This window comes from Tachypleus tridentatus, chromosome 12, assembly GCF_004210375.1.
Source record: "Tachypleus tridentatus isolate NWPU-2018 chromosome 12, ASM421037v1, whole genome shotgun sequence".
Taxonomy (NCBI): Eukaryota; Metazoa; Arthropoda; class Merostomata; order Xiphosura; family Limulidae; genus Tachypleus; species Tachypleus tridentatus.
The window spans coordinates 10400263-10412247 of record NC_134836.1 but is presented as its reverse complement, the minus strand read 5'-3'; the positions used below and the strand labels follow the sequence as shown (position 1 = coordinate 10412247).

At 34.5% G+C, this 11985-nt stretch overlaps 1 protein-coding gene across 4 annotated transcripts in view; it reads left to right on the top strand.

Moving 5' to 3' along the window:
* Positions 1 to 7005: 7005 nt before the first annotated feature.
* Positions 7006 to 11985, top strand: part of LOC143234285 (adhesion G protein-coupled receptor L3-like) — a 69834-nt gene continuing 64854 nt past the window's right edge. For 2 of the 4 annotated variants that reach the window (XM_076471531.1, XM_076471530.1), the window contains exon 1: positions 7054 to 7956. In XM_076471531.1, the coding sequence (XP_076327646.1) occupies positions 7875 to 7956 (82 nt within the window). In that variant the 5' untranslated portion in view covers positions 7054 to 7874. Of the gene's footprint in view, positions 7957 to 11985 lie in introns of all 4 variants that reach the window. The other 2 variants (XM_076471532.1, XM_076471533.1) reach the window with 2 other exon arrangements.

The following is an 11985-nucleotide window of genomic DNA, read 5'->3' as shown; positions in this document are numbered from 1 at the left end:
TATCATACTTGTTATGGGTTATGTGGAAAATTTAAGAATTAAAATCAACAGTGTGAATTATGTCAGCTTATTGACAATATTTTTCAGTTTATATAGTTGTTGTTGTTTTTGAATTTCGCACAAAGCTATTCGAGGGCTATCTGTGCTAGCCGTCCCTAATTTAGCAGTGTAAGACTAGAGGGTTGTTGTTTAGAAGTAAGCACAAAGCTACACAAAGGGCTATCTGTGCTCTGCCCACCACAGGTATCGAAACCCAATTTTTAGTGTGTGAGTCCGCAGACATACCACTGTACCACTGGGGGGGCAAAAGGGCGAGCTTGTTTAGAAGCAAGCACAAAGCTACACAAAGGGCTATCTGTGCTCTGCCCACCACGGGTATCGAAACCCAGTTTTTAGTGTGTGAGTCCGCAGACATACCACTGTACCACTGGGGGGCAAAAGGGCGAGCTTGTTTGGCGCGACGGGGATGCGAACCCGCGACTCTCAGATTACGAGTCGCACTCCTTAACCGATCTGGCCATGCCGGGCCCAGTTTATACAGAGAAGTATTTATAATTTTTTGTTATATGGCACTTAATTTATTTGTTGAAAACACACATTTTGATCGATGTTAATGGGGCTGGGTGTACAATTACATATTCAACACTATCGTATTTCTAAGTTGTTTCATAATATATTGTGTATTAGATGCAATTATTTTTATTACTTTTCTTGGACTTTCTACTTATTTGTATATTCTGCTTCTTCGCATGACAGAAGTAATTATTTGCTTTATAATTATTAATTTATCCTCCAAATTTAATACCTCTCTTCTCGCTTCTTTTTTGTATATCTGTAATGTATATGTAGCTTTTGACTTATGCGATTTTATAGATTACAAGTCATGGTTATTGAAAGCAAAACATCAGAGCCAAAGTAACATATTCATATATTGTAACTGAAACATTCTTCACATCGTTAAATTCCGAAACAAAGTAATAGATTAATATGCTGGAAGTAAAATATCCTTTAGGATCGTTATAATCAGAAACAAAGTAACATTTGACTTGTTGGAAATAAAATATCTTTTAGAATCGTTTGTTACATATTACAATTCCAGGTAGCCTGAAACTGGGTTAAATTGTAATTTAGGTTTAGAAGTTCGATAGTTATCCAATTTATAATATTTGCTAAAAATATTGATACAGTTTTTTTCTTTATTAAATGTAACGTATTTCAATATACAAACAATAATATAATTTAGAAAAATATTGTTACAAGTAATAATCTATATACACAATTTTACAAACTTAAAAACATTATTGAGTCTTTTATCTGATCGGGAACTTCCTTGATATATTGTTGAGGGTTCACGATGAACTAACTGATTTCGAGTTGATGAAGATATAATTTACTTAACCGTGATCTAGCTAGCTCTGTATTCTTTCTTCGTAAGCAGTCATACTTTGAATTTCTCTACCAAAGAAGTTAAGTAATGTTTTTGTAAAAATATTAATGTCCGATGTAAATCCACTGAAATTAAATGGATTGTAATGTTCGAAATTTATAAACGTTCCTTGTCAAAGATCTGAAGATCCCAATTAATAAGCGTTAAACACAGTTATAGCTTTTAAGATTTATAGTATACCAGCTATAGCAAACCAGTAATATATACTATCACTTAGCGCGTCGCGTTGGTTACATTTACAGGCGTGAGTAAAGTTTCTAAAAGCTTCAACTTACACAGAAATACTGATTATACACTAGTGTTTACGTACACAAATATCAAACGTATAAACCTGATTTTGAAGGATTGAATGTATTGATGAAACTGGTGCTCTTTGTTTCTTAATATAACTAAATACTGATCTCTTACACTCGAGAATCTTCTACAACTTTAGTAAACAGGCGGGAATTTTGCAATACAGATTTTTAACAGTATAAGTTATGTATATTTAAGTTTACCTTCAACAAACATCTATATTACACTAAATATATAATAGTAAATCTGTCACACACTGAAAACATGATTAACTATTAATCAATTACATTTTTTAATTTAAACAACTTGGTTTGTATGTTTGTTTTGAATTTCGCGCAATGCTATACGACAGCTATTTGCGCTAGTCGTCCCTAATTTAGCAGTGTAAGACTAGAGAGAAGGCAGCTAGTAATAACTCTTTTACCAACGAATAATGAGATTGACCGTCATATTATAACGTCCTCAACGGCTGAAAGGGCATGTATATTTGGTGTGACTGGGATTTGAACCCAGGACTCTCAAATTACGAGTCGAGCGCCCCAACCATCTGGCCATGTCTGACCACTGAGCTGTAGTAGGCTCTGTTATAGAGTGTTTTAAGTGTATCTGTAGTAGACCTAACCACCTGGTCATGCCGGGCCTCTAGACAACTTTGTTTATTCCACCTATGATATATAAGCATTAATTCATTTATGACATTAGAAAAACACGTAGGTACAAGAAGTCTTGAGAGAAATGAGTAAACATCATGTCATATGGACCTTTCTTCTTCAGGGGTAAATTTACATTCCCAATGTACCCCTGAAGAAGAAAGGTCCATTTTTCGAAAGCGCTTGGGTTATACGGTTTTTATTCATTTTTAAGCATTAATACACATACACAAATATAATCGTATAAGTTAAGATATCTAAATCAAACAATATGAAAAAATGATTCCGCATAGACGTTAGTATGAAACACTTATCAAACCTAAAGAGAGTCTACTAATAAGCTTGGCATGAGCAGGTGGTTAAGGCGCTAATCCGAGGGTCGCGGGTTCGAATCCCCGTCATATCAAACATGCTCGCCCTTTCAGCCGTGGGGTATTATAATTTGATGGTCGATTCAACTATTTGTTGGTAAAAGAGTAGCCCAAGAATTGGCGGTGGGTGGTGATGATTAGCTGTCCCCCTCTAGCCTTACACCGCTAAATTAAGGACGGCTAGCGCAAATAGCCCTCGTGTATCTTTGGGCGAAATTCAAAAACAAACAAACAAATTTTATGAATAACAGAAACAAATAACTTTGTTTGTTGTTAAAAAAATCATGACACAATGACTATTTGGCTGTGCCCAAAGCGGCTATCAAAACATTATTTTTAGTATTTTTAATACCCAACTGTTAGTGCTGAGAGTAGTAGACCCCCTACTTCAGCATCCAAAGCATATTCATCACGTTTTATTGACGATTTAAATTGTTGTATAAAATAAAACTTTTAATTATTGTGTGATGTTATCCTGACAGAGACAAGTCAACTTTATATTTACTTATAACGTGATGTAGTTACTGAGCCAATATATAAACAAAGTCTACTTCTACTTTAGGTCCTTGCGCTTTCTTACAAAGTATTATTGTTTGGGTATAATCATGTGAAGATATGACATGATCTGCTAGAAACCTGGCTTCAATACTTGTAGAGGGCAGAGCAAAGCCAATCCTTTATGTAGGGCTGTCTTGACTGTCACACTTTTTAGTATCAAGTTTAATGCTATCACTACACACCTTCTTCCTAATCTTGCAAACAAGCTCCATGTCGACGAATTTAACATCTCGTATTGGTCATCAAACATGAGGTTTATTAAGGGACAACTTTAGGCCGCTCTCAATCACTTGTTGAAGTGGATCACAGCAAACAGTTTTACCTTTCATTTTCCAAAACCGTTTGCATGCTCTTTTGCTGCCAATTAGGCATACATCCTAACCCCGAACGCCATCTCGATTATGTTATTTTTCCCGTGGTCCATGAGGTAAAGTTCTTGGGACGTGTCAAATGTACGAGGGCACTAAACGTCCTCCATGTCTTCTCTTCCACCTCTTGGGGAGCAGATTGATGTTCAACACTCAGGATCTATTGTGCTCTCAATCGCTCCAGACTAGACTATGGGTCCCTGTGATTCTACACTCACGAATTTTCAGGATCTATTGTGCATTGAATGACTCACTGTTCAGCCCATCCCGTCAGACTGGATACTCCCGATTGGAAGTATCTTCTCGAATCATTCTTCCATTCTGGTTGTTACAGATATTTCAAAATCAGATGACTCTGAGAGATCTGCTATGGTTTGTTGTGACTCGGTGGTTGCTCACAGGATCCTCTCTACAGTTTCTGTGTACACCCTGGATCATATAGAAGCTGTGTAGTACACAGATTGTACTATTTATATTAGCTCTCTTAGCTTTTTACTGACATTGAAATAGCTTAGCGTTAATTCTTACTCTGTTTTTGTCGATATTTTAACAACTAGCTCATTTTTCCTTATCTTCTATCCGTATCCAGTTTTTACAGATACCTGGCCACGTCAGTATTTGCGAGAACGAGTTCGCTTACACTGCAGCTAAGTTCGTCTGCTCTGGTGCCGTCACAGCCATACTTATCCACATAGTCCTGTATTAGAAGGCTAGGATTCGCTCTAGTTATAAAACGACTTAGCGCATTTTATAGATCAAACCTTCTGTTGTTTAATGGCCGTCTTGTTTCCGTAAGGATCAGAGGAAGAAAGCTGTCCTCACTAGGCTACGTATTGGTCACAATTTTTAGCTCATAGTTTTCTTTTATCTGGGGCTGATCCGGCAGTGTGTGTAGCCTTTGTGATACTCAAGTCACAATAGTCCACGTTTTACTGTCGTGCCGTCGTTACGACCGTAAGCGATGGCACCATTTCAGACATATTTTTAATACGGATTTATTCCTGATGTTGGACAGTGTAATTGACGATGGTGACACTGTTCAACTTTTTACGAGCCATTTGCCTTTGTAATCCAATTTATCCATTTTATTCGAATTTTGGATATTTGTTAGTTTTGATTCTATTTATTTTTACGATTTTTACCGGTTGTTTGGCGCAGATAGCCTAGTTGCTTTGTGTCAACAAACCAATCAACGTGTAAACTCGTTTTATGACCTTGCATGGATGTTATTGAGTCAATGTAAGCACATGTGTTATAGCGCTTTCTATTACAAGGATAGCTATCCACAATAAAATTTGTGACTATTGAGGTGGGTGTTTTAAAGCTACTATGTATTACGTAGTTTTCAATATTGGTATAGTGACGGCAGGAAATTATGGGAGTCTTAGAAAAATATGTTTAGTGCTGTTAAATTCCTTTAAAATGTGAAAAATATTTAGAATCATGTCTTTAACTTGTTTATTGTAAGTGTGGTATGGGAGGATAAGGGGCGGCCTGGTGCAGGAAAGTTTAGAGTTTGTTTTCCTGAGCGATGAAGAGTAGTTGTGGTTTTTATTTACAGAGTTTTGACCTTTTCAGAATTTTTTTTTGCTAATTACAATCAATAAAAAATTATTCCAACTCTGTTGAGCGGGCATTGAAATCATCAGCTTCACTATAGGTGGTTAGAATTAAAGTGCAAATAGTTATGTGTGTCTGTAAGTTTATAATGAACACTAGAATTAGCACATAAAATTAAATGCTTAGCAGCAAAAACAAACAAACATTATTTTAGCTTTTGAGTTCGTGTTGTTTTTGTAATACAAGCTGAGGTACCCATTATTTGTTTGGGTTATGAACTTAGAAAAATGATTTAAAAAAGGGTGGATGCTATGTTAAATAACACAAAAATCCTAACTTTTTCACCCAGTTTATTTATAATATAACGTATTATTACAGTATTTATTATTACTTCACCAAACGTCTTGCATAAGTTTTAAGAACTCAATATCTATAGACTTAAAACATTATATGCACTGTATGATGGTCAGTAAAACTTTGTAGGAAGAGATAGCGACAAAATTAGTGGCGACAGGTAACTTTCTGTTATTTGCTTTCAATGTTCGGCTTTTAATGTCTTTTCTGTTTACATGGTTAGTTAATTCTCGGTTATTAGCTGCACGAGTGTCTATGGGCTAAAGTTGAAAGGGTACTGGTGAAAGAAGCAAGCGGTTATAAATCAAGAAACGGCTCTTCATATCAATCTTATGGTGGCTTCTGGAGTAGAAACTACAGCTGAGTTTATTTATTTTTACAATAGTTGTGACAATTTGTTTTCATTGCATTTCAAATGTAGCATAGTGGGATGAGAGGGATTAAAACTATGAATAACTTGTTTTCATTGCATTCCTTTGTAGAGCGCGCCAACGCACTCTCTGAGATATATATAAGGCGTTTGGTCTCTCTCCCCACACTGTATATATTATATATATTGCTTTATGAAAAATTTAGTAAAGTTATTTTTTTCGTGTAAGAACGTGGTGTCACCTATAAATGTAGTAAACGTTCAGTTACATCAAAGATTATAAATGGGATTGCGAGCAGTCACTGTAGTGTTTTGCACTATAATCTCAAAAAGTTTAGTCGAGAATGGATGAACAACCAAGGATTACTTAGATAACAGAAGACAAACACACAGATGTTTGTGTTTTTTATACATAGATTAATGTAATAGATGGTTTGAACTCTGAAATTTGTTTACAGATGTTTCTTAACAGTAGGTTCTTAAACGTAATGTGAGTTATGACATAGAAATTCCTGAGATTGGTCTACTTTCTCCACAACAAGTTCTTCATAAATGTGGAAACATGGAGGTGTTTATTTTGTATTTGCTGTTCTGCTTAACCTCACATGATAAAAAATTACTATTTGGTCATCATCTTGAACAGTATATGTTTTTATTGTCAGGATGATGATCGTTTGGCCCAACCTTGATCTTCATCCTGACAGTAAAAACATTTGTTTCTCATATTGTGATTTGGACTATATATTTTCCATTATGATGCCTGTTTTTGTTACAATGCCAACAACTTTTCGTTTGCTTGAACACAGCTAAACAAACTGTGTTATCTTAGTAACGTTTTTAAGCTAAAACTTTCCTAGCGATTCATTATTATTATATTTTTAACATTAAAAAAAGTATTTGCAAACGTGACTCCCCCAACGGAAAGGCTCCACCTTACCATCTGTTGGAAAGAACCTTCTGTGTTAACACTGTGTACACATATGTTCTGTGCTAACCATAGAAATGAAACTCTGAGACACCTGTTTATACATCTATCTAAATGTACGTGTTGTGCCTAGAATAAAATAAACCATCCGAGCGGGAACCAGACCTCTTACATAGTAAGCACTCGATATTGTCTAAACGTTTCTGTATTTATTTCATAGGGTCTCTACAGTGTGTTTACTCAACGCGTTTATGGAAATAACATAATACTTAGTTGTCATCAGCCAATATGTGGTTCGTAATGTTGAAACCGACACTATTCACAACATGATTTCTTGAAGTGATATTCTAGATTAAATCCTTTTTGGGTACGTGGATCTGTTGTATTAAATTAAATGATGTTTGATCCTTGAGAAGAGCATTGTCTCTGAATTCTTCTGTTATTCCGGTCTACAAATTATTCTGTGGTTCACCAGGAAATTACCGTGAATTATGGTCAAAATGCATACTAGTTACAGGTCAACCTCAGCAACTATTATTAAAACTGGAACATACGTGTAACTTGGTTTTGGAATTTCTACATATCCAAGAATATATAATGTAAGAAATTGAAAACAAATTTCTTCATCGCTTGTTGTTTAAAAAGTATCTGAAATATTTTTGGCCAGAAAGTTCCTGTCTGCCAAACTATCTACATCTGATGTGAATTCTGAAAATTAATGTAGTCTGCGATTCAACTGTGTCATTGTGAGGAAACAAATGATTAATTATTGGAAAGATTCTGCTGATGAAAAGGTATAAAAACACTGAAAAATAACTGTTGCATGGTCATTCTGTTATTACAAGAGACCTCACGTCGACTGTATTTTGTTTTTCTGTTTACTATTGAGGGCAGTCGTAGCATTTATGACTGTGTTCATGTGTATACAAATAGTTTAGTAAAAACAAAATATTAATATAACTGAAATACAGAAAATAATGGTAGTCTTTCAGAACTGGCGAGTATGTTTCATGTTCAACATGCTTGTGTTGATGTTATTGCCAAATATTCCTCCTTCAGGTAAACTTTATTTTCATACAGTTTATCTTTTATTATTTGCAGGATTTTAAAAGTAGCTACAAACGATTAGCAGAAAACAAGGAAAAGAAGGCTCGTCTTCTTCCAAATATAAAAAAAAAAAGTATTTATTTAATACTTTTTACGTTATGTTTCAGATGTACGCCGTTCGTCCACTTTGTTTCCGATTGCATCCGTTATACAGGATGTTCGGAAAGTCACTGTGCAGTTTTGTAATCATATACACATATAAGTGCACAGTAACTTTCCGAATACCTTGTATAAGACATTAGTATCATAACTACGCCTATTACATTTTTAAAGGCCGCATTCTTTATTTTGTCTCTTAAGAATTTTCAGGACTTAGAAGAGTGTATAATGTGAGAAATAGATTGTAGTTCAATTACAATAATTAGCATTACATTAATTAATAAAAATTCCTTAGGAACTAAGTAAAAAATGTAGTTTCAAAAACATAGTTTTAATACTAATATTCCATGACAGATTTAATTGTAATCATTTTTTGCTGCCGTGTAAAAGGTATTACATATAACCATAGTTGATGTTTCTTATTTCGTTAACCAATATTATAGTACAAATGTTGAAGCAACAACGCATATTATCTGTTTATTTTTCTTATAACAAAGCCACATCGCGCTATTTGATGTGTCTACCGTGGTGCTGCCCGGCATGGCCAGGTGTGTTAAGGCGTGCGACTTGTAATCTGAGGGTCGCGGGTTCGCATTCCCGTCGCACCAAACATGCTTGCCTTTTCAGCCGTGGGGGCGTTATAATGTTACGATCAGTCCAACTATTTGTTGGTAAAAGAGTAGCCCAAGAGTTGGCGGTGGGTGGTGATGACTAACTGCCTTCCCTCTAGTCTTACACTGCTAAATTAGGGACGGCTAGCGCAGATAGCCCTCGAGTAGCTTCACGCGAAATTAAAAAAACAAACAAAATAAACAAACTACCGTGGTGAATCGAAGCGTTGTTTTTAGCGTTGTAAACCCGTGGCCTTACCGCTGTTCCAGCGGGAACCGGAAGCAACCCCCTCTTTAAATAAAATGAAATAATTCAACCTAAACTTTATATTTAGCTTCAACTGAAAAAAGAAATTAGTTATAGATATGGTGTTATATGGCGTTCGTTAGTAAATAGTCATGTGTCGGTTGGTTGTATTCCCCCGTGTTGGTTAGAAAATGTACACGTTAGTTATTGAAAGATCGCAAGTCGTTTGAAGAAAGACAACAAAAATAATATCTCCATCCCCTTTTTTTAAATCAATCTAAACTGTATTTTAATACTTTTCTAGTAAGGCCCGATGAATTTTGGATAATGAAAAGCAAACTGCGTTGACGATGTCCACAGTTAATTTAAGTTTTATGTATATTTCTGAGAATAAACTCGTAGTAAACAGGTTTAAAAAAAATTAAATCATTAATTATGTTCTTCAACTGTTGTGACTTTTGTATTTCATTATTTACGGAACACGCGATGTGTAACCGAGTCAAATGTTTCTATTTACATAAAAAAAATCGTTTGGAGGTGTTTAGAAAGAGACAGCCATAGATAATTCGAAGTATTTTGGAATAATAGTATAAAATCTATGGAGTTTTGAGATAGTTTTATTTCATCATGTAATAACCTATATTACCAGTCTCAAAGTTGACACAAAGTTTACCGTCTTATAACTCACAATTACATTAGGTTTAACATTTCGTAATTATGTAAGGTTTCCTATTTTATAATTAACAGTTACATGAGGTTTTCCGTCTCGTAGCTAGTATTTTAATTAATAGCAATCAGTTATGTTACGTATTATAATTTATCTCGGATGAGTCTCCGTTTTATGCCACGTATCTTTACGTAATAACATTTCAAATAACCAAAAGATTTAATTTAAAAGTTAATTGAATATCGAATGTATCAAATGAGTGATATTTTCCATCAATATAGATACACACAATTTTCTTTCTTTACACAAATATGTATCTTAATATAAAAACACACACAATTACAATTTATAATAACGGTTATTATTAAGAGTTTTTATACACAAACATTTTACAAACTAACAAACAATATTCATTCTTATATCTGGTCAGGAACTGAATATTTTGTCAGTTGTCTAGGTTCTCGAGACATGAATTACTGTTGTGTTGATACACAAATACACTTCATTTCGCTACTTTTATTCTTCACACGCGAGTCTTTTTCTGCTAAGTTATACGATGGCTTTGGAGAAATAATAATGTCTAAAGTTAATTTTCTGAAGTTGAATGGTTTGTAATGTTAGAAATCTATAAAGGTTCCTGGTCAGATTCTGTACTTTTCCGATTTATGAGCGTTAATCACAATTATAGCTTTAGAGACTTACTAACTGTAGCGACCAAACAATATTCTATAACCGTCTCTCGGCGCGTCGGTTTTTAGACTTTAGGTGAGATTCCCGAATGCTAAGCAGTAATCTAAGATATGCTAGTGATTTTGTAAAACATATATTATTGATTCTTACTCTCGGAAAACTTCTACACATTTCGAGAACAGGTGTGACTTGCGCAATACACATTTAACAATATACGTTACAAGCATCAAACTGAAACAAGCGCAGATATTAAAATAAATGTATAACAATAAATCCGTTAAGAAATGTATTTTGAAGGGTATATCGTGAAGTACAAGAGTGGTGTGTTTAAAATTTAAAATTTGTCTTCAGTTTCTTTCTTTTTTTAAAATTTAAGACCGTATTCTTGCATTAGAAACATCAAGTTTAGTTTGTAAATATACTTGTCTCAGCTATCAACAGGGCTATATTGGGTCCACTATAATAAAATTGTTAACCCTATGAAAGCACATGCAACTTTTATATTCCCTATAACAGATTTACTGTTGCACATTTATTCTAATGCCTACGTTTGTTTTAGTGTAGTTTTTTTTTGCCTTTGACGTATTTTGGTGACTGTGTATTGCACAAGTCCCGCCTGTTCTCGACATCTGCAAAAAATTCTTGAAAGTAAGAATCAACAATATTTGTCGATGAAAACGTGCTAGAACATTGTTGAAATTCTAGAGTCTCGCGAAATTTCTATACGAAGCAGCTAGTAAAAGACAAAAGAAGAATATTGTTGGACAACTACAGTCAGTGCCATAGATCTCGGAAGCTATAATTGTGATTGACGTCTATTAATCGGAAAACTGCAGAATTGGACCAGGAGCGGTTATAGATTTCTAGTTACACGAACCAACATCATAACTATGCCCACCACACTGCTCCACCGACCTCTCTCACATCTCACTTCTCTCCATTAACCTCTTCAATATTTCTATCCACCACATTTCTCCACCCTGTCCACCATATTTCTCAACCGATCTTTGTCATATCCTTGTTCATTGCTTCTCTCTACTGACCCTCCTCATATCCATGTCCACCATTTCTCTGTGCTGACCTTTATCACATTTCTGTCACTACGTTCTTACTAATCTCTCATATTCTGTTCACTACGTTCTACTAATCTCTCTCTTATTCTGTCCATTGTTCTACTAATCTCACCTTTTGTCCATACTAATCTCTCTTTATATTTCGTCTATCATGTTTCTACTTAATCTCCTTTATATTCTGTTCATTGTTTCTATTCTTCTTAATTTAATCTCTCTTATATTTCATCATGTTTCTATTTCATTAATCTCTTGTCTGTTCGTGTCTCTACTTTAATCTTCTTTCGTCTATCGTTGATCTCACTTATTCTTCTCTTGTTCATCCACTTTATATTCTTCCATCATCATGTTCTCTATCAATCTCATCTGTGTCTATCATGTTCTTACTAATCTCTCTTTATATTCTTGTCTATCATGTTCTACTAATCTTCTCTCTTGTATTTCATGTCCTCATGTTCTTCTTAATCTTCTATATCTTTGTCATCATTTCTTATAATCTTCTTACATTCTTCTATCATGTTCATCATGTTCTATTAACTTTCATATTTCTGTTCATTGCTCACTAATCTAATCTTCATATTTTGTCTATCATGTTCT